At 51.5% G+C, this 25421-nt stretch overlaps 6 protein-coding genes and 1 non-coding gene across 7 annotated transcripts; 3 read left to right on the top strand and 4 right to left on the bottom strand.

Moving 5' to 3' along the window:
• Nucleotides 1–1072: 1072 nt before the first annotated feature.
• On the bottom strand, nt 1073–6438 carry VTN31DRAFT_7240 (uncharacterized protein; the record flags this gene model as incomplete). Its single annotated transcript, XM_069407940.1, has 2 exons — nt 1073–3293; nt 3353–6438. 2 exons carry the CDS (start codon nt 6436–6438, stop codon nt 1073–1075), a joined length of 5307 nt encoding a protein of 1768 aa, XP_069257738.1.
• Nucleotides 6439–7798: 1360 nt separating this feature from the next.
• On the top strand, nt 7799–9429 carry VTN31DRAFT_7239 (uncharacterized protein; the record flags this gene model as incomplete). The annotated part of the gene is made up of 2 exons (XM_069407938.1): nt 7799–8100; nt 8184–9429. 2 exons carry the CDS (start codon nt 7799–7801, stop codon nt 9427–9429), a joined length of 1548 nt encoding a protein of 515 aa, XP_069257737.1.
• An 8247-nt stretch (nt 9430–17676) lies between these two features.
• On the top strand, nt 17677–18249 carry VTN31DRAFT_7238 (uncharacterized protein; the record flags this gene model as incomplete). Its single annotated transcript, XM_069407937.1, has 2 exons — nt 17677–17837; nt 17913–18249. 2 exons carry the CDS (start codon nt 17677–17679, stop codon nt 18247–18249), a joined length of 498 nt encoding a protein of 165 aa, XP_069257736.1.
• A 190-nt stretch (nt 18250–18439) lies between these two features.
• Nucleotides 18440–20287, bottom strand: VTN31DRAFT_7237 (uncharacterized protein; the record flags this gene model as incomplete). The annotated part of the gene is made up of 7 exons (XM_069407936.1): nt 18440–18804; nt 18860–19033; nt 19089–19435; nt 19490–19615; nt 19674–19758; nt 19815–19962; nt 20018–20287. 7 exons carry the CDS (start codon nt 20285–20287, stop codon nt 18440–18442), a joined length of 1515 nt encoding a protein of 504 aa, XP_069257735.1.
• Nucleotides 20288–21855: 1568 nt separating this feature from the next.
• Nucleotides 21856–21927, bottom strand: VTN31DRAFT_t84. The gene has a single exon. It is a non-coding gene; the product is annotated as a tRNA-Ala (tRNA).
• Nucleotides 21928–22536: 609 nt separating this feature from the next.
• VTN31DRAFT_7236 (uncharacterized protein) lies at nt 22537–24193 on the top strand (the record flags this gene model as incomplete). Its single annotated transcript, XM_069407935.1, has 4 exons — nt 22537–22781; nt 22839–22874; nt 22926–24088; nt 24150–24193. 4 exons carry the CDS (start codon nt 22537–22539, stop codon nt 24191–24193), a joined length of 1488 nt encoding a protein of 495 aa, XP_069257734.1.
• A 305-nt stretch (nt 24194–24498) lies between these two features.
• VTN31DRAFT_7235 (uncharacterized protein) lies at nt 24499–25050 on the bottom strand (the record flags this gene model as incomplete). The annotated part of the gene is made up of 3 exons (XM_069407934.1): nt 24499–24541; nt 24619–24869; nt 24970–25050. The coding sequence occupies 3 exons, from the start codon at nt 25048–25050 to the stop codon at nt 24499–24501; spliced, it is 375 nt and encodes a 124-aa protein (XP_069257733.1).
• Nucleotides 25051–25421: the final 371 nt, after the last annotated feature.

Below are 25421 nucleotides of genomic sequence, written 5' to 3'. Positions count from 1 at the left end.
CAGATTCCTGGCTGGCAGAATTTTCAAGCGTATCGCTTTGGAAACATTGGCTGCCTTCGATTGAAGTAAAACATGCGGACGACAGATGAGTGTTCAGTCACTTTGCCTGCCTGGATGCTTGATGCTGATGATCCCCGTTAATCCTCGTACAGCCAGTAATCCCTTTGAGGTTTAGCGTACGCGTGGAACTGGTTATGGAGTACCGTAATATTGAATAAGGTAACGAACTATGCTATAATAGGTTAGGGTAGAGGCTAGGTAACTTATTACTTACGAGTAGGGCTGAAACTCTGAACCCTAATACTAAGTCCCGTCATACTGCAAAACTGGCCATCCGCCGTAGTTTCACTCTTTCTAACACTCAAGGTGCTTGAGTACCCTGCAAGCTGCTGTAACATGAACAAGAGATTCTCCATGAATGAACGACACCTGACAGATCAGCTGTAGCAACAGTGAGCGCCTAACGCCACTACAGAACCCAGTGTCGTCGGTACCTACTCGTATGATGACGATAATTGAAGTTGTCGGCAACTCGCGAACAGCCAAAGCAGGTCGTGGGCAAGGTCTATGCGACAACGATAAGCACAAAGCCAAATAACGACAGTCCTACAAGTCTCTTCTAGATTGAACTCCAGCAATTTGATTCATCAAAAATGATAAATGGCATTGGAAAGTGCCATGACGGGAGCCCAACTGGTGAAGCAGACGACAATGTCGACAACGACAAGATGTTTGCTGTGGTCGGCAGAGGCCAAAAGCTTTTCTTCCTCGTTTGTCCTATTTTCTCGTATTGGTCCTGATCAATGATCGCTAATGCGACAGGGTGGGTTTTCCTGGAATGATATTGATTCCCATCGCTGTGCTGCGTAATAAATGAGCGTGACGTCTACGTCGATACTACCCCAGTGACCTTCGGTATGATGGTATCGAATGTTGACCCGAATCAGCAACCCTAACTCACAGAACACAATCCCAACAATAGGAAAAAAAAAAAAAAAAAAATAATTTACTGCCAAAGTATGATCACATGACCAGCCTAATCTGTCACCCTTCCAAAAAACATGAAACCTAACTATGCTTTCGGGGAAAAATACTGCACTTTTTTGAGCGGTCGAGACGGCGTGCACTGAGAGGCCGAGCCCGACTGCGATGCGGACGCAGGCGAAGCTGACCGCGTGGAACTCGCCGTCGGCCATGGGCTGGCCCCTTGACGTCCAGGACCAATGACCTCCGGGGCCAACGGCGGAGGAGCGGTCTGGCTGGCACCAGGCGGCAAAGTTCCAGCAGGTTGAGAGTTGGAAGAGGAAGGAGCGGAACGAGAAGAAAAAGGAGGAGGTGGTGATGGCGGATGGACAAAGCTTTGTGTAGAAGAACTGTGGAAGCCGCTCCCAGCGAGATGTGGCGGCTCCAAAACAGCAGACTGCGATCCGTTGGGGGGCATTTGCCAATTCAGAGGAACTGCGGCCATCATATCGCGCCTCCGTATTTCCTCGAGTTTCCTCTCGTAAGCGGCCTTGTCGGTGCGCCGTAGTCGCTCCAGATCAACTTCCTCTTGCACTGCCTTGTTCTCTTCCTCGGTGAGCTTGTCGTTGTCCTCCTTGGCGAAGGTTTCAGTAAGCGCGATCTTGCGGATGACGTGTTTTGTGGCGTCGTCGTTGAGGATCTTGTCCAAGACATGCACGTCTTTGCCGACGTGCTCGGACAAGTCCTGGCGTTCGACGTCCTTGACTGGGAAGACGTAGTCATTCAACGACCGGGTCGCAAGACGGACCACGTTCTTCTTGTCGACCACCCGCAGCGCCAGCTGTGTTTTGAAGATGGACTTGTTGTGGACAACCTCTTCAAAGGTGCCTCCGGCGATGAAGTGATAGACATAGACCGGTTTCGTCTGACCCAGTCGGTACGCCCGCCCAACGGCTTGCTCTTCCCACGTCGGGTTGAAGTTGAAATCAAAGAGGATGACCCGATTGGCCCCAAAGATGTTCAGCCCCAGTCCGCCGGCCCGCGTAGAGATGAGATACACTTGCATGTCGGAATCTCTATTGAATTCCTTGGTGGTCGTCTGTCGAACGGCTGTCGGAGTCTGTCCATCGAGTCGGCAATACCTCGTCTTGGACGACTGGAGTAGACGTTCCAAATAGTTCAGAGTCGGAAGGCTGTGGGAGAAACATAGGACCTTATCGCCTGCCTTAACTGATTCGGCCACAATCCGCAGGAAGATCGCAGTTCGGTGTGAGTACTTGGGATCGTCAAGACCAGGAACGCTCGACAGAAGCTGCGATTGGGCCGCGCGCATCGCATCATCTGCAGCACTGGTCGTCTTATCGCCACGGACTTGCTCCTGAGCGCCCTCATCCGATGAATCATTGGGAGACGGATCTTCGGCCTGCTTCAACAGCTTCTGATAGAAGCAATACGGGTGGTTGCAGCACAGGCTGAGGACATGCAGCCACGATAAGATATGAGTCGCAGACACGCTCTGCCCCGAATTCTCTCTCAACAGCGACTTTGCGTAAATGTTGTAGGCCTCTTTCTGCACATCTGTCAATGGCACAGTGATGACAAACTCCACCTTCGGCGGCAATTTCCCCTTCAGCACGCTAATATCCGCTCGGTTGATTTTGGGCTCCAGGTTCAGCTTTAGTACCTGCAGCTTTTTCAGCGATTTCCTCCGTTCATACTGCGTGCTGTCGATGTACAGTCCCTCAACGATTGGTTCAATATAGTTCGCCTTGAACTCGACGAATTCCCCGAGATACCCCGGCGCTATCCAGTCGACCATGAAGAAATAGTCCACGAAGCTGTTTGCCAGCGGCGATCCGGTCAGGGCAATACGACTTCGCGACTTGAACTGGGACGTTGCTTTCGACAGCTTTGACGACGGATTCTTCAGTCTGTGTGCCTCATCTGCAACTATGATGCTTGGCCCTTCCAGAAGCTGTTCTCGAGTGCGATCCACTGGACTCTGTTCGCCGGCATCGCGGTCGCCGTTCTTTCTCCATACCAAGGCTCGGAAAATATCGTAACTCAGAATCAACACGCCCCCTTCCTTGTACCAGGAGTCAACCTCCTCAATCCTATAGCGCACGGAATCTGTCGCTGTGATCTTTCGGACTGGCCCTAAGGCATGGTCACTCGGAGTCCACATCAGAAATTCATCATGCCAATTGTCAACCAGGGAGGAAGGACACAGGATCAAGGTAGAGGAGCGATGGAATTTCTCGGGCACCTGACGGCGGATCGCTTCATCAGGAGAATTTGCGGCTGCGGCAATCGTGACAAGCAGCGAGATGCTGGATATCCGGTCAGCTCTTCCATCACGAATCATTTGGAAAGTATCGACGCGACTTACACCTGCATCGTCTTCCCCAGGCCCATCGTATGGGCCAACAGGCATCCCTCTCTCTTCTCGTCTTGGATCAACTCTCGCCACATAAACTGAACACCGCTGAGCTGATGCGGCAGCACTCGACCTCCAATATGAGGGTGGAGATAGATCACCGGATCGTCAAAAGTGACAGGCTGGCGCTCCGGATCGGTATTGCTCACTCCTCCTTGCTCCATCCTTTGCTGCAGGCGTAGTCTCGATTGCTCTTGCAAAGCAGCGCGACGCCGGGCAGCTTCATAACCGCTTTTAACTTCCTTGCGTTCTCTAATTTCTCGCTTTCGCTGCTTGTGCGGCATCAGTGCCTCCGCAGATTGTTCCGGTTGCCCCTGACGAGGACTACCTCCAGGCAACGACGTGCGACGACCTTCAGGTGCGGCCTTGGCACTGTGGGTTTGCGTGAACACGCACGCATGCAGAGAGGCAACCAGGTGTCTGTAGAACCGGTCAAATCGCACCGCTGGTTCATCCCTCTCCTCCCGAATGGTTGCAAGGGCTTCTTTGATGAACGACTTCAATATGCCACCTTCTGTGAGCCTGTGACGCTTGTGCCAGGATATGTAAAGAACCGCGATCCTGAGAATTGCCTGGCTCATGTCGCGGTCATAGCCATCGACTTTTCTTGAGCCATCAAGCAACGCAGAAAGCCCGGCTTTTGTCAAACGCTTGAATCTACCGATTGAGAAACGCTCTACGAGATCGATGATCTTCTCACGCTCATCTCGGTCGAGGTACCAGACTAGCTTTGCGAGAAACATTTTTCGATTAGGTCTTTCCATCAAATCCAGCCAAGATATGTCTTGGATTCGCCTGGAAGCATAGTGGTCATCGTCTGACGAGTCCGGCCCCTCATTTCTTCCCGGCTCTTGGTTTTTAGAACTCGGAGACGGTTTCCCATTTTCGAGCACCAAGTCAGGTAGTGCTGTATCACGAGTAGTTCTCGTTGGATTCAACGGCGGCGTTTTGATATCATCAGGTGTTCCGTCGCGGCTTGCGGTGAGGTCGACAACCTCGATATTCTCCCCAGCCAAGTCCATAGCTGTTTGAGGAAGCCGATTTGTCGCAGAATGGTCTTTTCTCACTGTGGACGGTAGGCGACTGCTCGAAGTTGCACGAGATCCTTCCTGCGGGGTTTTACGAGCTCTTCTCCGTCCAGGGCTGAGAGCTTCGAAATCGTCGCTGTCGGACGACTCCATCACAAGGCCCAGAGCGGGAGTATGACGACCTACTTCAGGTCTTTGTTGAGTCACCGCTTCCGACGGGCGTTCTGGCCCAGGAGCAGGATGCTCTTCGTCCTGTGGACCAACGCCGAAACCCATATCATAATCCTGGTCATCATCATGGACAATGAAATCGCCCAGGTTCATGTCATCAGACTCTGAGTCCAGAGATTCCTCGTCTTCCTGTCGAGGTCCAGGCCGTTTCGCCTTTCGAGAAGTAACAGAAGGTGCTGCTAATTTCGGCGGGCACTCAGATCCCTCAAGAACAGACACGCGCCATTTGTTTGCCTCGATTTGGAAGACTGTCTGTTCCATGCTTCGACATTGATTCTCCAAATCGGGCACCCTGGTGTACCTGGTTTTGAGAAGCTCTCTTTGAATAGTTCGTAAGCGTGTCTCAAGATGGGCGATATTAAGCTGCAGAATTTTTATCTGCGAACTGCGATTTTTCTTCCGCGCCGCAGTCATCCATATATGGTAAGCTTTGTGTTGATGTTTCGGAAGATGATTGGTTTTCCATTCCTGTTGGTAGTCTGAGATGCACCGGGAGATTATTGTGTTCATATCCTGGTCAGTCAATTCATTTGCTTTCGACTGTGCCAATTTCTGATTCTCCAGTTGCTCCTCCTCTATTTCTCGCCATGTGTCGGAGTCGTACGCGCCATCAGTATCCGACTCACCAAAGACCGGCAGAGCGCCCTCGTCGGATTTCTCGGGGGGATACTTGGCCAGGATATAGTCATGCAAGTCATCCCGTTCCGCTCGTCCTGTTTGTCCAAGCTCTGGCCAGTCCGTGATCTTCTCCTGAGTAACTTCAATACAACCGTCCTTTGAGGAGTACAGGGTGAAGTATGTGGAGTCGCCTCTGCACGGGAGTATTGCCACGCGACTGCTCCCATTCGGAGATGTTAGTCTTCGTGGTAGCTGTCGGAACAAATGCTGTAACTGCTTGCTAACGAAAAGACGCTGTGCTGGCGGTACTTGAGCGCCCGTAAGGACGAAATCATCTGATGCCTGCGATTCTTCTGAATCGGGCTGAATGGGATAAAACACGTCCGCAGCTTCGAGTTTCCGTGGGCCCATGTAGTAGCTCTTGGCAGATACAGGATGAGTTGGTCCCAGTTCGAGTCTTCTTCGTTTTCTCCCTTGTGCATCCACAACTACGGACTCGTGGGCTCGTGAAGGCACCTGATTGTCAGGCGTAAACTGGCGTTGTTCGACAGGACGTTTGGCACGAGGAGAACGCGTGATCTGAGTTTGATCCGTGTCGACCGCGTAACTAGCTTCTGAAGCCGCGTCTGGTCGAGGCTGCGCTGTCTGCAGCAGACCGCCGACGGGTGAGACTCCCGCTCTCGGAATATCGGGTCCAGTGGCTGCCCCTTGCTGCGCTCGCTGCGGGGAAAACGAAAACTCCCCAAGCTTCAAGGGAATCGGATGTAGGTTCTGATGCGACAGTCCCAGTCCCCCATGCTGCAGCAATGGAGAGCCGGCAGTTATCGATGCCGCCCTTGAGGTCATCGCCGGTGAGCCTACCGGCTGATTCGGGCCTTCACATGCCATTTTATATTTCACCGAGCGTTGACGGAGATAGTGGATCATGTCCAGCACGGCCTTGCGCGGTCCGAGGGCCTTGAGCCCCAGTTCCTCTTTGAGAACAGCATTATCGACGGCAGTCAACAGCACGTCGCCGGTCACTTGGTTTTCGCGAAGCGTGGCCTCGAACGCGATAGGATCAGGACGACTCGGGTTCCTCGAGAGCGACCAAGATGTGTCCGACGAGCGGCAGACGAAAGCCACGACCTCATCCACCGTCCAGTCGATTGGATCGTCCATTGTTGCCGGATTTTCTGAGAGATACGCCGGACATCCGCGTGTTGATTCGCGACTCTGGCCCTAGAGTGCACTGATCTAGATTTCAATCGCGCAGCCCAAGGCGGATGCGTGATTTTCGCAAAGCTTTTGGACCGATTTCTGCCAGATTTATGGGACGGTGAAGGCGGTCAACCACGAGAAGTGCGGGGGATCAGATAAATTAATGGTCTTCACTAAATTTATGAGCACGTGATGAGTCACATGAGTTAGGTGGCTAGGTTTACCAGATAGAGAATAGTGTCCTTCTAGCCGTCCTCGAGATAAGGTACGCAGGTTAACTTTATGACTGAGTTATGGTCATCGCGTAGTGCGACAATCATATGCATTTCCAAGACCGTCAAGCGAAAAAAGAGTGGCCTGTACCTAGTCCACTTCCAGAAAATCTTGTAGCCTTGCTTTGCCAGATTATTTGAGGTACTTCGTGAGTGGGTGTTTATACCCCAATTTTCCCGGCATGGTTCGTTTGTGACGAAGGTAGTTCGTTCCCTTGTGCCTGAAGCGGAAACCTCCCTATTTCCAGATTACATATATCTCTGTGAGAACGCGTAACGGCGCGTTCAAGGTAGCCATGAGATAATTTCGAGTCGGGGTTGCCGTCAAAACTGGATGCATTTGCTTGGGGCCGTAAAATGCCGAATCTAACAGGAAGAGAATCGAGATTGAACGTGTATGAGGCATCAGGAACTTCGCGCAGGCCCTGTAGGAGAGATATTTGGTGTAGATAGCCATCCATCACGAGTAAGAATTTTGGTCTCCAAGAGCAGCCCACAGGTCTGTTCCATTTGCGAAGGCGCCGAGTAAAATCCCCCCATTCATTCAACTCCAGATCCGTTTCTTAGCATGGCGCTGGCAGGTCTGTTTCCTTTTGCCCTGTTTATTGAATTCAAAGTCTTCGGCAGGTCGACTTCTCTTGCACATGGAGCAATAGAGTTCAGTTTCTCGGTCAGTAGAATCAATGCTTCTAGTATAGCAGCACAGTTGATAAAGAAAAGGCAGGTTTGCGGACGAACGTGGCATGGCGAAGCAAGGGTACGACAGACAGGTTGACGCGACAGGAACGCGAGGAGAAAACAGGGGAGAGGCTAGTGAGTACTCCGTAGAGAGCCATCGTAAACAAACTTTATTACGTAAGCACTTTGATTACTAAGAGCTTATCACGTGACTTTTCATAATTTAGTGAAGACCATTACGCTCACAGGATCAGATAAGAAAAGGTCACGTGACGTGCAAGATGATGACATACGCATGTGCCCTCTGTGCCCTGATGTGATATTCCACATCAAGAGTCCGGAGAGTTGCAAAGACAGCGGGCTTGAGCAGTATGGCGGCCTCAGATCGCTCAACATATCCTCCTCCGCTAACTCCGGAGCAGGAGCAATTCCTGATTTCAACCATCAAGGACTGGGCGATCCAGCATGGACTGGCGGTTCGGCCTCCCCAAACTTTCGTCCCGCAAGACATCCGGCAGAAGGGAGTCCTTGCGACCAATGCTCCGGTGACGCTGTTTCCCAGCTTATTTCCGAAGATCCTCTTTGAGGAGGCCAGGGCGATTCAAACTAGCTACAATCGGCTCTACGCTGAGATTGCCAGGGACGAAGAATGGCTGGGGAAGATCATGGAAGAGTGAGAACTCCCGTTCTGAATAGATACAGAATCAAAGGATTTATTTTCATCCGTCAGCTCGAATAGTTAACACGAATGGCTAGGCTGATTGACGTGGACGACTTCATTGCGAATCTCTGGAAGATCCATCTCCGAGTAAAAGAGGAAGGCTATGTACAGAAGCTGTCATTGGGGCTCTTCCGCTCTGATTATCTGGTTCATGCACCATCAGATTCAAGCAATCCGTCCTTAAAGCAAGTGGAGTTCAACACAATTTCCTCGTCGTTTGGGGGGCTATCATGCCGCGTCGCGAGATTGCATTCGGAACTGCTCACCTCGCCGCCAGACAATCCCATCAGTTACCCGTCGCATCCACTCTTTGATGGCAGACTACCACCGGAAAATAAGGCTGTGGAGACGCTGGCTGCGGGAATGGCGGCAGCGCATGCTGCATATGGAGCATCCAAGTCGTCCCCACAGCTTCCTCTGGGCATTTTGTTTGTGGTGCAAAACGGCGAGCGTAATATCTTTGATCAGCTCGCACTATCTACACGCCTAACCGAATACCATAAGATCCCTGTGTTTCGTTTGACAACCACTGAGATTCTCGACCGGACATCCATTCCGGATTCCAATCCCTCCAGACCGCTGATATACACGCCACCGTATTCTCCAAACACACCATTCGAGATCACAACCGTCTACCTGCGAAGCTTTTACACACCAGATGATTACAAATCTGAGCGTGACTGGACTGCACGGCTACAGCTGGAACGATCTGCAGCGATCAAATCGCCCACCGTTCTCAGCCAGCTCTCAGGATGCAAAAAGGTGCAGCAGGTTCTTGCAGATCCCAAGAGGCCAGATCACCTGTCACGTTTCTATCCCGACGGCAACAACGAGATTATTGAACGCATACGCCGGACATTCGCGCCCCAATATGACCTCACCGACCCTTTGGGCCGGGAGCTTGCCCTTAATCCCGATACAGCAGTACATCACGTCCTCAAGCCGCAACGCGAGGGTGGCGGGAACAATATCTATAAAACGGAGATCCCGCCATTCCTCAACTCACGTCCGGAGCGGGACTGGCGAGGGTACGTCCTCATGGAACTGATCAAACCACCGACCGACGCAAAGAACATCGTCCTCCGCAGCGACGGATCCGTTGCCAGCGGGGGAGTTGTGAGTGAACTAGGCATCTACGGGGCAATTTTGTGGTCAAGTGACGGCGAGGTTCTCCATAACGAGGAGGGTGGGTGGCTGTTGAGGACCAAGGGCACCGAGACTAACGAGGGTGGTGTTGCTGCCGGCTTCTCATCGTTGGATAGCGTACTTTTGTATGACTGAAGATATTAGATACATAGAAACATGGTCGGATTGCCTGATCCATAATCTCGAAGACGAAGGAACTGCAATCACTTCAAGGTCTTGTCCGGGCCTGAAGTAAACAATTCGCCATCGACGTCCTTTTTACCTCATTCGCATCTCTCAACGAATTTCAGCGATATGGAAAGATGGACCGATGGCTGCAACTCATGCAAACGAAACAAATCCAATCAAACCAGCCTTCCCATCAAGGCATCTCGGGGTCAGTTATCAATCACAAATATGTTGCACTTGGTAACTGTCTAGGGGCAATGGCGTAGCGGTCTACAACTCCAGCTACGTAGGTGACTGATCTTCCCAGTCTTCAACCCCGTTGCCCTGCTGATGACAGGGGAATTGTGTTGGCCAGGTCAAACTTGAGGAAGATTCAAGACGGCACCTTCACAATTCCTTCACTTTTTTTTTTTCTTCATTTTTCATGTTTCTGTATCAATCGATTCCTTAGATTCTGCAGAAACTTATTATCAGAATATTTGGGTCAATTCTTTTTGTGGTGGTCAAGATATTAGTTGTTGAGTGATGCTGTAGTTCTTCTTGATCGGCTGGTCTCGATGTACCTGGAGCACACTCGGTGCACACCCAATGCATCACGGGAGCATACATGAGGAATTATACCTTATTTAGAGGTTGAGGGTTCGAATCATGGAACCGTCGTATCTTTTTTTTCTTCCTCACTTGTGATACCTCCAGCACAGTTGCACAAAGGTTCATGGATAATCCGCCGAGTCTACTTTGTCAACACTACTTCTGCTGCATAAGTTTGACACAAAGGGACACGATTTTCAAGTTCACAAGAGTTACGTTGCTGCGTTGTCAGGATGTTCATTGCGACGCGAGTCGATGCGCTTGGTCTTTGGGACCGAGGGAAGTCACAGCTCATCTTGACATTTCATATACTGACAGTTCTACGCTGCTTTCTTAAAGTTGGCGAGGTCATGGACGGCTGCTAATGGTAAGAAGTACTAAGTAGTAGCCATTACAAGTGGTGTTTTTGCTACAGAGAGTATCCGTGTGGGTGCATCCTTGGAGCACGGGTAGCGGTAGTCCAGGAAGGATGGACTTGTGAGGACTTGTGTGACTTGTCTCCAGTGACCTTGTGAATTCACTCGGCAAACGATATGTTTTGACTCTTCCACAAACAGAACATAGCAGTAAGAAATACTCGATACAGCACTGCTAACTGATGAATCCGTAGATTGCAGGCAGCAATGAGTGACTCTCATCATAGATTTCAAGAAAGAGGATCGAGTCACATGATCTTCAAAGCCCTATTCACAGGAGGTGTCGCTCACCAATTTGTGGGCAGTCGCCAGTGGTAATCAAGAGGTAGAGCTGTGCCCAAAGATCGGAGAACTTCGATTTCTGATCGATTGCTATCAACCATACAGGACCTACAACCTCACGTATAAGTAGAAGTAGCACGAGAGGTTGGCTGCCCAAAGCGGCGGCTGAGATTGAACGGGATAGAAAATTTTAGTCCGTATAATCCAGACTTCACTTGGAAAAGCGTTTGCAAACAATCAATGGACTATCCTCACAGTCCTCGTCACCCTCGTCGATATACTCCGAGCCCCAAGCAAGACTAGTGGCCGGGAACGTTGTCTCTGAGCCGAATCTGCGACCCAAGCAATATTCTTCCTAGTGAGTTTTCCAGTCTCCGCGTCTCGTGTCGTGATTGAGATGTAATTTTCAAGAAAACCGGTGCTGGTTGCCACAAAGTGGCCGTTGGGAGGAATTTCGAGGTTGTATGGGGAAAAGGAATTCCCGCTTCTTGAGCGGAGAGGGAAATAAGAGCCAAATATCAGTGGAGGCTCTGTGTCATCGTCTCTTACTTGAATGCTGCCCCTGCGTTTGACTGTCGCGGACGGTTGATGGTCGGAAACGGTCGTCGTCGTCGTAAAGGTATGCGAGGTATATCGAGCGGCGGTGCGGTCCCTGGAGATGTCGGCCCGTTTGTCGACCCGGGGGATGGGTTTAGGATCATCTTTTAGGTGGATGATCATACCGCCCATGGAGTTAGTCGCGGAAATGTACAGATCGCGATTACTGGAGGCACACTGAGGTCGGTGAGCTGATCCGTCTCGATAAGAGGGCAATGAGCATTTCCTTTCTTCGAGGATTTGTCGTTTCGTACGCGAATTGGCGCGATCATCTTGGTGCCACAATTCAGCACGTACAGCATCGAGTTCCCGTTACCGGTCGAGAGGAAAGCAGCATCAGTGGCGTTTGCGTCATATCCTAGGTCGACCGTCGAACACACCTCTAGTTTGCCCTTTCCGTTCCCCTCGATACCGAGAACCTGGACAACGGTGCGGCCTAGCACGAACAGGGACGACTTTGACTCGGGCTCCAGATACACCGCTCTGGGTTCATCGTGTTTGACAAAATGAACCGGGTCGCTTGATTTCTTCAAGGGGGAGAGAAAATGTAGGTTCCTCCGGAATTCTCAGATGCACCATACTTCCTGTTTTACATCCATTAGTACCCGGGCTCCTTCAATATGACATCTTTCAATGAACCCAAGTAGTGAATCATCAGGAACTTACTTACTCACAACTGGGAGATACTTCTTTTCCTTGCCGAACACCGTGCCGTAAAAGTTCATAGCAATGAAGTCCCCTTGGACTTTAACTTTGATGTCCAAATTCCCCACATCTCCGTGGATGGTTGGGAACTCAGTCACACCCGCTTTGCTTTTGTCAGCGGTCGGGGCATTGTCCAGACAGTAGAGCTTGTAGCTGGCACGGTTGACTGTGAGCCAAGGATACTCCCCACATTCTGTGATATTCGGTGCTACTTCAAGCAAGTCCGCGTTCCAATTGAGTTTCAGCGTGTGGGCGACGCCGGGGTAAACGCCACCCGCGTAGAGTGTTCAATGTCTGGCGAGGGCAGGAGGGCCCAGAAAAAACAATGACGAAAGATCTTCATAATCATCTCTCGTCCTTGAGTCTTGCGGTCTCAAGGTCCCATCTTCAAGCTTTTAATGTTGGTAAGATCGGACTAGGTCTGCACTAGGAGTCCAGAAGACGTGAATGTCACCGTCCTGGACCTTTTCACGGAGCCAGAAGTGATTGATGTCGACGTGGCGGATTTTCGTCTGGAGCTGAGGGGTGTCCGCCACAAGAAGGCGCAGAGTCTGGCGATTGTCGCCAGCGATGGAGTAAAGCTGCTCTGGATCGAAGTCGATGCAGTGGAAGAAACGTTTCCAGGCAACAAGCTGACGACCAGCGGCACCCATCACGAGGAGCTCAGCCTCCATGGTTGAAGTGGCCAGGGCGATTCAAACTAGCTACAATCGGCTCTACGCTGAGATTGCCAGGGACGAAGAATGGCTGGGGAAGATCATGGAAGAGTGAGAACTCCCGTTCTGAATAGATACAGAATCAAAGGATTTATTTTCATCCGTCAGCTCGAATAGTTAACACGAATGGCTAGGCTGATTGACGTGGACGACTTCATTGCGAATCTCTGGAAGATCCATCTCCGAGTAAAAGAGGAAGGCTATGTACAGAAGCTGTCATTGGGGCTCTTCCGCTCTGATTATCTGGTTCATGCACCATCAGATTCAAGCAATCCGTCCTTAAAGCAAGTGGGCACAGTGATGACAAACTCCACCTTCGGCGGCAATTTCCCCTTCAGCACGCTAATATCCGCTCGGTTGATTTTGGGCTCCAGGTTCAGCTTTAGTACCTGCAGCTTTTTCAGCGATTTCCTCCGTTCATACTGCGTGCTGTCGATGTACAGTCCCTCAACGATTGGTTCAATATAGTTCGCCTTGAACTCGACGAATTCCCCGAGATACCCCGGCGCTATCCAGTCGACCATGAAGAAATAGTCCACGAAGCTGTTTGCCAGCGGCGATCCGGTCAGGGCAATACGACTTCGCGACTTGAACTGGGACGTTGCTTTCGACAGCTTTGACGACGGATTCTTCAGTCTGTGTGCCTCATCTGCAACTATGATGCTTGGCCCTTCCAGAAGCTGTTCTCGAGTGCGATCCACTGGACTCTGTTCGCCGGCATCGCGGTCGCCGTTCTTTCTCCATACCAAGGCTCGGAAAATATCGTAACTCAGAATCAACACGCCCCCTTCCTTGTACCAGGAGTCAACCTCCTCAATCCTATAGCGCACGGAATCTGTCGCTGTGATCTTTCGGACTGGCCCTAAGGCATGGTCACTCGGAGTCCACATCAGAAATTCATCATGCCAATTGTCAACCAGGGAGGAAGGACACAGGATCAAGGTAGAGGAGCGATGGAATTTCTCGGGCACCTGACGGCGGATCGCTTCATCAGGAGAATTTGCGGCTGCGGCAATCGTGACAAGCAGCGAGATGCTGGATATCCGGTCAGCTCTTCCATCACGAATCATTTGGAAAGTATCGACGCGACTTACACCTGCATCGTCTTCCCCAGGCCCATCGTATGGGCCAACAGGCATCCCTCTCTCTTCTCGTCTTGGATCAACTCTCGCCACATAAACTGAACACCGCTGAGCTGATGCGGCAGCACTCGACCTCCAATATGAGGGTGGAGATAGATCACCGGATCGTCAAAAGTGACAGGCTGGCGCTCCGGATCGGTATTGCTCACTCCTCCTTGCTCCATCCTTTGCTGCAGGCGTAGTCTCGATTGCTCTTGCAAAGCAGCGCGACGCCGGGCAGCTTCATAACCGCTTTTAACTTCCTTGCGTTCTCTAATTTCTCGCTTTCGCTGCTTGTGCGGCATCAGTGCCTCCGCAGATTGTTCCGGTTGCCCCTGACGAGGACTACCTCCAGGCAACGACGTGCGACGACCTTCAGGTGCGGCCTTGGCACTGTGGGTTTGCGTGAACACGCACGCATGCAGAGAGGCAACCAGGTGTCTGTAGAACCGGTCAAATCGCACCGCTGGTTCATCCCTCTCCTCCCGAATGGTTGCAAGGGCTTCTTTGATGAACGACTTCAATATGCCACCTTCTGTGAGCCTGTGACGCTTGTGCCAGGATATGTAAAGAACCGCGATCCTGAGAATTGCCTGGCTCATGTCGCGGTCATAGCCATCGACTTTTCTTGAGCCATCAAGCAACGCAGAAAGCCCGGCTTTTGTCAAACGCTTGAATCTACCGATTGAGAAACGCTCTACGAGATCGATGATCTTCTCACGCTCATCTCGGTCGAGGTACCAGACTAGCTTTGCGAGAAACATTTTTCGATTAGGTCTTTCCATCAAATCCAGCCAAGATATGTCTTGGATTCGCCTGGAAGCATAGTGGTCATCGTCTGACGAGTCCGGCCCCTCATTTCTTCCCGGCTCTTGGTTTTTAGAACTCGGAGACGGTTTCCCATTTTCGAGCACCAAGTCAGGTAGTGCTGTATCACGAGTAGTTCTCGTTGGATTCAACGGCGGCGTTTTGATATCATCAGGTGTTCCGTCGCGGCTTGCGGTGAGGTCGACAACCTCGATATTCTCCCCAGCCAAGTCCATAGCTGTTTGAGGAAGCCGATTTGTCGCAGAATGGTCTTTTCTCACTGTGGACGGTAGGCGACTGCTCGAAGTTGCACGAGATCCTTCCTGCGGGGTTTTACGAGCTCTTCTCCGTCCAGGGCTGAGAGCTTCGAAATCGTCGCTGTCGGACGACTCCATCACAAGGCCCAGAGCGGGAGTATGACGACCTACTTCAGGTCTTTGTTGAGTCACCGCTTCCGACGGGCGTTCTGGCCCAGGAGCAGGATGCTCTTCGTCCTGTGGACCAACGCCGAAACCCATATCATAATCCTGGTCATCATCATGGACAATGAAATCGCCCAGGTTCATGTCATCAGACTCTGAGTCCAGAGATTCCTCGTCTTCCTGTCGAGGTCCAGGCCGTTTCGCCTTTCGAGAAGTAACAGAAGGTGCTGCTAATTTCGGCGGGCACTCAGATCCCTCAAGAACAGACACGCGCCATTTGTTTGCCTCGATTTGGAAGACTGTCTGTTCCATGCTTCGACATTGATTCTCCAAATCGGGCACCCTGGTGTACCTGGTTTTGAGAAGCTCTCTTTGAATAGTTCGTAAGCGTGTCTCAAGATGGGCGATATTAAGCTGCAGAATTTTTATCTGCGAACTGCGATTTTTCTTCCGCGCCGCAGTCATCCATATATGGTAAGCTTTGTGTTGATGTTTCGGAAGATGATTGGTTTTCCATTCCTGTTGGTAGTCTGAGATGCACCGGGAGATTATTGTGTTCATATCCTGGTCAGTCAATTCATTTGCTTTCGACTGTGCCAATTTCTGATTCTCCAGTTGCTCCTCCTCTATTTCTCGCCATGTGTCGGAGTCGTACGCGCCATCAGTATCCGACTCACCAAAGACCGGCAGAGCGCCCTCGTCGGATTTCTCGGGGGGATACTTGGCCAGGATATAGTCATGCAAGTCATCCCGTTCCGCTCGTCCTGTTTGTCCAAGCTCTGGCCAGTCCGTGATCTTCTCCTGAGTAACTTCAATACAACCGTCCTTTGAGGAGTACAGGGTGAAGTATGTGGAGTCGCCTCTGCACGGGAGTATTGCCACGCGACTGCTCCCATTCGGAGATGTTAGTCTTCGTGGTAGCTGTCGGAACAAATGCTGTAACTGCTTGCTAACGAAAAGACGCTGTGCTGGCGGTACTTGAGCGCCCGTAAGGACGAAATCATCTGATGCCTGCGATTCTTCTGAATCGGGCTGAATGGGATAAAACACGTCCGCAGCTTCGAGTTTCCGTGGGCCCATGTAGTAGCTCTTGGCAGATACAGGATGAGTTGGTCCCAGTTCGAGTCTTCTTCGTTTTCTCCCTTGTGCATCCACAACTACGGACTCGTGGGCTCGTGAAGGCACCTGATTGTCAGGCGTAAACTGGCGTTGTTCGACAGGACGTTTGGCACGAGGAGAACGCGTGATCTGAGTTTGATCCGTGTCGACCGCGTAACTAGCTTCTGAAGCCGCGTCTGGTCGAGGCTGCGCTGTCTGCAGCAGACCGCCGACGGGTGAGACTCCCGCTCTCGGAATATCGGGTCCAGTGGCTGCCCCTTGCTGCGCTCGCTGCGGGGAAAACGAAAACTCCCCAAGCTTCAAGGGAATCGGATGTAGGTTCTGATGCGACAGTCCCAGTCCCCCATGCTGCAGCAATGGAGAGCCGGCAGTTATCGATGCCGCCCTTGAGGTCATCGCCGGTGAGCCTACCGGCTGATTCGGGCCTTCACATGCCATTTTATATTTCACCGAGCGTTGACGGAGATAGTGGATCATGTCCAGCACGGCCTTGCGCGGTCCGAGGGCCTTGAGCCCCAGTTCCTCTTTGAGAACAGCATTATCGACGGCAGTCAACAGCACGTCGCCGGTCACTTGGTTTTCGCGAAGCGTGGCCTCGAACGCGATAGGATCAGGACGACTCGGGTTCCTCGAGAGCGACCAAGATGTGTCCGACGAGCGGCAGACGAAAGCCACGACCTCATCCACCGTCCAGTCGATTGGATCGTCCATTGTTGCCGGATTTTCTGAGAGATACGCCGGACATCCGCGTGTTGATTCGCGGAGCTTAACGGCATGTGCTTTACTATACATAGTACGGAGAAGACAGGAAGCAGGTCACGTGCGTGTAACGATACACGTATCGTACACATACTGGACCATACCCTCTGACAGACTATAATGGAACAAATAAACATGACAGTAGTAACAGGAAAATGTATGATGGATCGCAGCAACCCTATCCTCTCGAGATTTATGGACCCATACTCACACTTTCGTTTCGAGGCAAAATGCAGACGATCTTCTATTGTCACTATGAGCGTATTGACTTGATTGTAGGTGGAAAGTTTCATGAGCATCCCTTTTCAGAAGACGAAATGGCAATGTTTTGTGATCAATGAACAGAATCATGGACCACTATAATAAATGGCAATTCTCTCTTGTAGAGAGAAATAGAAATGAACATAGCAAACATACTAGGTTACGGAAACAAATTGGATTTTTTCATCAGAGGAGAATGGTCGAAGGATAAATCCTGGGTGTCTACCTAGTAGGTTATTTGGACTTCCTAAAATGGCAAAAACGTAAGCATGAAAGAAAGGTCCAGTTCACCGAGAACCCACCAATCACCGAGTCGACCAGTCAACCTCAACTGCGAGATTCAAAAATCGCACTCAATCCTCACTCCAGGCTGACAGGCTTGCTAGATCATTCATAAAGATAGCACAGACAAAGATACATGATGGAAATTGATCCTCCCACACAAGGGTCCTCAACCCTGTCACTACACACCCAGCAAGGACCCGAACCTGAACCCAATAATAATAAATCTTCGAACCCCATAGAGCCCAAACATTTCACCTCCCGAACACCCCGATGGACGTATCTCCATCTTCAACTGTACGTGGCAGCCCTCAACAACCTCTATGCAGAAGAAATTGCAAGAAAAGAAAGAGGAAGAATAACCAAGCACAGAATATCTGATCATCCACAACCACCCCTCGACACGTTGACGACGAAAACAACCCTAAGCTCCGCACTAACGCAATACCTGGGCGTGACCGGCGCCGCCATTAGCGTGGACATCATGCACGTCATCCCAGACAAACGCGAGGCGTGGATCCGCGTGCCGAGAGATGATGCTAGTGCGGTTGTTGCAGGGTTAAGTTCGTGGGTTGGGTCTCCGGCTTCGGCGACGGGCGCGGCGTCATCTTCGGCAGAGGAAAGGGGTGTGGCTTGGAGGGTTCTTGGCTGGGGGTCTTTTCCGGGTGCCATCTGTCATGGGTCTGGAAGTGATGTTTTTGATGGATGATCGTCTTACATTAGGAACTTACCCATGTACCTTTGTTTTTTTTTTTTTTTTTTTTTTTCTACCTTCTTCTGTGTACATAATAAGCAGATGCATCACCTCGAACGTCCTCGAACTCCAGTAGTGCCAATGGCCATGCGATGCTTTCTCTCAGAAAGAATATTAAAACTTTGAGCAAAACAAGAGAATCAACTCAAGCCATGGTCGTCCCGGAACCCCCCTCGCTCACTTCCGTCGCCGACTGGGATTGTTGTGATTGCGCCGCCGACCGCCCCTGCTTATGCGCAACAACCCTGGTCCGCAGCGCACCCCGGATGTCATCAACACTGCGGTTCTTCCAGTGATCGTACCCTTCGAAACTCAGCGGGTACATCACGAGGTTGTCGCTGCGGGGCATGAAATCTTCCACCTTGGGCGGAGGAGCAGCGCTGATGATCTCCAACTCCGACGCCAGCTGGTCGCAGTAGAGATCCAGCGGGAGATCGTTGACATCCTTGCCGAATGGGTTCTCAAGTTCCTGGCCAATCGCCACCAGACTGAGAATAATGTATGCAGCAACTAAAGAACTTAGCCAATTTGCCAGATGATAAGAAGCGTAGCGGACAAAACTTACCGATGGAGCCGGGAATGGCCAGCCACCCCAGAGGCTCAGTCAGCTGGAACGGCAGAACAGCGATGTAGATCCAGGCAATTTGTGAAATGGCAATGTTATAGGCCTCGGGCAGCGGCGTGTCACGGACCCGTTCCGCCCCGGTCAGCACCTCGTTCAAAGTAGCAATATAGCCGACTGTGTCGGTTAGTGATCAGAACGGCCTGCTACAGCGGCCTGAGTTGACACTTACTCAACTGTCCCTGGTGAAGTGCAGATGGAATGGTGTTCTCCTTCACACAGTAGTCAATGTAAGCGGAAAGATGATTCAAAATCTCGAGAGGAAGATGCCCAAGCGGCTTCTTGGCCGTTTTGATCCTCTTTCTCGGGTTGGACTCAGCGAACGAAACGCCCAGGTATTCCCCGGCTGCCTTCCAGGGCGTGCGTCGGGTCTTCAACATTTCCGGATCATGGGCATCCTTGGCAAAAGTGTCCAAATGTCCCACCAGTCCGACCAAGTCCTTGTATCCAATGTCGGGTTCGAACCGGAGCGTGTGTTTCAGAGCCACGGCAAAGGCGTGGATGAGATTGAATGCGGTGCTGCTACCGTTAGTCCCACCAAAAGTGCGCAGTGGATAGTCGGCCGCAACGTACAGTTTGCCCAGGAGATCCTGCTTTCCCAGCTCACCCTCTCTCTCGTCGATGTTGACCCAGATGGTGCGGGCCATATTGCGCGAGGTTTGAATCAGCTGCGCCCAGAGGTTGCGGCCATCCGCAAATCTAGTTTCGTCAGAACCTCTCTGGGTTGTGAGATTGAAGCCAGTGTTCTCCGACTTACCGCTCATAGGCCGTCGAGCTCCGGAAGGAGAGAGCAAGACCAACAACAAAACCAAGCACGGTCAACAGAATATTCGAAACTTGCACTAGAAGCTTGTCAGAGAGACAAAAGTCTACGTCGAGTTTTTTCAAGGATGCTCACATGGATGAACCAAGATCGAAACACATGTAATTGTTGTAGACCAACCGGCCATGATCGTCAACGGCAAGATCAACCGTGGCAGGACACTGCCGTGCATTCGCATCACGGTCGGCCATTTCGAATGCTTTCCAAGATCTCGAGGGCCAACCTAGAACCACCCTGTCAGAGCTCTCTGTTCGGATGTTGAACCTGACCCAACATACAAAGTAATGTTCCAAATCCGTTCCGCTTGGCTGGATAGATTGAGCGAAATCGCTCAATTCTTTCACGGAGATCGGAATCGACTTGGACTGGGGAGATTGATCTCTTGAGCGGTGATGGCCGTCGTCGTCAACATTCCCGTCGTCAGATGCGTGGTGCCTGACCTCTGCCGGCACTGGAGCCGGGCCATCCGTCACTGGGCCATGATGCGCCGCTGAGGCCGCTTGTTCGCCGCCGGTGGCAGCAGGTGTAGCGCCGGCAGCGTCCGCCATTACGGATTGAGACGAAGAATCAGAACCACGAAGTTGAAGCCAGTTGATTGTCTGTTGGGCGGGGTCAACGCCCGGGCAGGGGTATGATCAAAGAGAGAAAAGTTAAAAAGGTACAAAAAAAAAAGGTACAAGCGGCGCAAGATCACAAAACTCTAGCGGGCAGACTCTGTTAGGGACTTTTTAGGGGAGGTTGACTTTATGAAGCAATGGGATTAGACAGTGGGACACCACGAACTGGGGACATGATCGAGTCATGGCGGTGGGCTGCGGCTTTTACCAGAGCCTCAGAAGCGAGATCTACGGAGCACTTCTGTGATAAGATAGAGTTGCAGCAATTGGCCTCTTTCGGTAACGGGTCAAAGGTTACTCTGTGTCCCAATGGATAGGGACGGACGCTTGCACCGTTGCACGCGTCTGCAACAGGAGAATCAAACTCCGAACTCTCGTCCAGCTGTTTCGTGATGGCTGCGATAGAGGCACCGCGACCAATAACACCGACAGGCCAAGACGCTTTGTGTGTTTTTGGACGGGAACAGCCGTTGGGTTCCGAGATTAGACACAATCTTGACAGGACCAGATCCAATGGCTGATCGGGAAGTAAGTTACTGAGACTCTTGAGAGAAGCTTTATCGATTAAAGCTGTCGATCAATGAATGAGTCGATCTCTCAACTCGAAGCTGGACTGGAGTGCCAGATCGAGTCGAACGAACTTGATGCTGTCTTCATGTCAGCTTGGTTTTTTGAGATCTACTAAGGAGTCTTGTTCGGACTTAAGAGTTTTTTTTTTTCTCTCTCGTCAGGTACAGACGACGGACGAATGACAATGTCCACTCGTGTCCGGTCTGCAGACGCCAAATCCCGTTGCAGCCAACACTGCTTCGGCGCTCAGCCCGGCTCCATGTGTGCGTCCATGTCGGTTCAGCCTAGGCCAGATCAGGCATTGTTTCGTTGACATGTCGGCTCAAGGAGAAATCGATGAATTTTTTCATGAGGTGTCCTTGCAACCAATCAGCACCTGCATGGCTGGGGCAATTTTGGCAGTGTGCGTTGGCCTTATGCACAGGAACAACTCCTTGAGGTCATTGACGATCGCTGATTGCTCTCTGGATGCATCCACTCAATCCAGACCCCAAGCGGCGTGGTAGACGCACGGGCCGCATCCAGTTTCAAGTTTAACCGAAACTTTCATGAGGAGTGTGGCGGTCGGAAATAACCAACGGCTGGTTTCAGCTTGGAGCCGTGGACTCCATTCGTATCTTTAGACCCGATGCGATAGAAATAATAACAATAGCAAACTCGCTGAACCGAGTAGGTTCTCACGTTCACCTAGACTTTCGAGATTCTGTGTCAAGTGTCAGTTAACGTCCGCTTGCTGTAGCCAAGTAATTCAGCAGGGCCCGGTCGAGCATGGGATTATTCCTTTGGCACACCGGGCGCATCGTTTTTGCATGGATAAAAGATGTCAAAATAATGTCGATCAGAACTGCGCTCGGCTTCGTTTTCCGTTTCCCAGATGTGGTAGGCCTAACACTGCACGTAGGGAACTGGAAAAGGGAAAAAAGAAATTATGGACTCGCGGGGAATCGAACCCCGGACCACCCCCATGCTAAGGGGGTATTATACCACTAAACCACAAGCCCATGCTCTCGAACGACGTTCTCAATTTTTGACTTTAGAAATAAAAAAGAAGTCAATTACGAACCATTTACTCCGTTACCAGGCATGAAACCTTCTCATACTGTTCCGGTTTGCGATCATTCTGGATATCTTTCGTACCCGTATATCTCCCGGAACTGAGCTTAACGGCATGTGCTTTACTGTACATAGTACATGATCCCAATGTTCTGGTTCATCATCGACTCGGTAAGACCGAACCGATCACCGACTCGGCCAAACCAGATCAAATCAAGATCAAAACAATCGGAGCTTATCAGTGGATAGAGGGGTCGACCTGCCTATTCAGGATAAGCGTCAATTCTGGTCGGCATCGGGTTGAACTCCTATTGGCTGCAATCGCCGACGGAAGAGCATCATAGATGGTCAGAGGTCAGACAGCATTCCAAGATAAATGCCATGGAGCTCCTCAGCGGTGAGAGGGTTGATCAGATTTGTTCGTCAATTGTCTTGATCCTTGCACTTTGCCTGTGATACCCCGCAGGAGGTGTGAAAAATACTCTTGTCCCCTAGTGTCTGACGGCTCTCCCGCGCATCTACAGATTGGAACGCGGTAGGACTGTACTAGCTTCACAATGGCATCGATAACGAGATCGAGACTTGCGCTGCATCGAGCAACGCGATTGCAGCCCGTCCGGTCCTTCGGCACCACGGCCACTCGCGCTGCCCAGGCATATTTCCCAAATGAACCCAAGGCTCCCTCTGTGCAGACGTCCGTACCGGGACCCAAGAGCAAGGCGGCAGGGGAAGAGCTGAATGAAATCTTTGATACCCGCAGCTTGAATCTGCTGGCCGACTATGAGAAGTCGGTTGGAAACTAGTAAGACAGCTGAGACCTGGCTATGATGGAAGAGAAAGCTAACTGGCAACTTACCAGCATCGCTGACTTGGACGGCAATTTTTATCTCGACGTGTAAGAAGAACTGATACCTTTGGCCTGGGTATTTTGCTGATCAGACGATAGGTACGCTCAAATTGCCTCGATCCCGGTAGGGTATAATAACCCGGCGCTTGCAAAGGTCGTTAACTCGCCCGAAATGGTGCGGGCACTGATTAACCGACCCGCGCTGGGGAACTTCCCGTCCGCCGACTGGTCCCATATCCTGAAGACGGGTCTTTTGAAGGCGGCGCCCAGGGGAATGAATCAGGTATTCACTGCCTTGGCCGGCACGGACGCAAATGAGACAGCGTACAAGGCCGCGTTTATGTACCGCCGTCAATTGGAGCGAGGTGGTCCCGACGTAGAGTTTACCGAAGAAGAAGCTAGAACGGCAATGCTCAACAAGAGTCCTGGCTCGCCTCAGCTGTCGATCATGTCCTTCAAGTTGGGCTTCCACGGCCGTCTGTTTGGCAGTCTGTCGACCACTCGGAGCAAACCGATTCACAAGCTGGACATTCCGGCCTTTGACTGGCCCCAAGCTCCTTTCCCGGCCCTCAAGTATCCGCTGGAGGAGCATGCCAAGGAGAACGCGGAGGAGGAGCAGCGCTGCTTGGAAGAGGCGGAGCGGATCATCAAAACATACCACAACCCCGTCGCCGCCGTGGTGGTCGAACCGATCCAGTCCGAGGGAGGTGACAATCATGCATCTCCAGCCTTCTTCCGCGGCCTTCGCGAGATCACCAAGCGCAACAACGTGCTCTTCATCGTGGATGAGGTGCAGACCGGCGTCGGCGCGACGGGCAAGTTCTGGGCCCATGAGCACTGGAACCTGGAGACCCCTCCGGACATTGTGACCTTCTCCAAGAAGGCGCAGACTGCTGGGTTCTACTACGGCAACCCCGCGATTCGTCCGAACAAGCCCTACCGCCAGTTCAACACCTGGATGGGTGATCCGGCCCGTGCCCTCCTCTTCCGCGCCATCTACGAGGAGATCCAGAAGAACAATCTGGTTGAGAACACGGCTCGCACCGGAGACTACCTCTACCGCGGACTCGAATCTCTGGCCAAGAAGTACCCGCATCAGATCCAGAACCTGCGCGGTAAGGGTCAGGGCACATTTATTGCCTGGGACTCGCCGAACCGGGATGAATTGCTTGCCAAGGCAAAGACGGTGGGCATCAACATTGGCGGAAGCGGCACCAGCGCGGTGAGGTTGCGACCGATGCTGGTGTTCCAGCAACACCATGGTAAGTGGATCGATGCTATAGGTTCGGTGGGTCTGGTGCTGACATGGGATTTTGCAAACAGCGGATATTCTGCTCGACCGTCTCGAGACGTTGCTCAAGGCGTAATATGGTTGGATGGTGTTTGGGAGGCATTGGTATCTTCGGGTTTTATGAAGAATGATGAATGTTTATTTCTAGTAGTTATAGTTAATGGAATATTTGCAGCGTCTAACTCAGTTTTAGCAGCGACAGATGGTGACAGCCGAATTTGATCGGAGTATGGCGCATTTGCCTGCTAATATCCAAAGACAAACCCGGTAACGCTTTACCAACCCAAACCCGAAACTCCGATGAGATAAAAACGCCAAACTCCACGCCGGAACACCCAGTCGCGAATGCCGCAAGTAGTGAAGACTAAGCCAACCTTTTGGTCACGACTCTCCTTCCTCCTCCTCGTCCGCACTCCCGTCTCGTCTGATCGACACACCAAGTCAGTCGTTTGTAAACATAACCCATGATAGAAAGGAAAACCCCGAGATGGGCACACTCACGGGATATATTTCACGCCTGCATCCTCCAACGCCGCTATCGTTTCATCTGGTAACGAGCCAACGACCTTGATCGCATACGTCCCGGGCACATAGCCTTCCAGTCGCTGCCAGCGCGCCACCCAGCTCTGCTTCTCGTCGATGAGAGAGATCAAGCCCTCGAAGACCTGCGACGTGCATTCTTGAATCGCTTCGGCGTTGCCACGGAGGTTAAGGACGTGCTCGCAGTTGGGACAGCCTTCACGATTGAATCTCTGTAAAGTCAAAGCCAAGTTAGTAGAGAGTGTTCTCTCTGGAAGTTCGATCTCATTGCGATGGGGTTTGTTGGGTCCGTGGCTTGGAGGGGGGGCGTACGCTTTGCGGCATCACGATGGAGCACACCATGCAGGCGCGCAGATTGCGCATCTGACTCGAGGGCACTGCGAAGGACGACATTCTTCTTCTGCTTTTGATTGTGGTTAAGAGTGTAGATGGATGATCGAAAGTATTGATGGAAGTGTGAGGGTCGATGGTTCTGGAACATGAAAACACGAACTGTGGTTGAAAAAAAAAAATGCTGCTGGTTTTCACAGATCCTTAAAGATCATAAAGTCGCAACTCTCCCCTCTGATTCAAAGCCAAATCAATAAAAGAAAGGTGTCTCTACGGAGTACCTGTTCTCAACTCCACTCCGAATAATCTTCGCGACAAAAGTATCCCCGTGAAAATTGCTTCATCGGCGGTTTTCCGCTGCGGAGATCTTCGCACGTGCCCTCGCAAACACCCCTAACACCCTTCCCTAGAATACGCGATCGCTCCGTCTCGTC

This window comes from Thermomyces dupontii (assembly GCF_041956625.1).
Source record: "Thermomyces dupontii strain NRRL 2155 unplaced genomic scaffold VTN31scaffold_9, whole genome shotgun sequence".
In the NCBI taxonomy this organism is placed as follows: domain Eukaryota; kingdom Fungi; phylum Ascomycota; class Eurotiomycetes; order Eurotiales; family Trichocomaceae; genus Thermomyces; species Thermomyces dupontii.
This window is presented reverse-complemented; position numbering and strand designations above follow the sequence as displayed.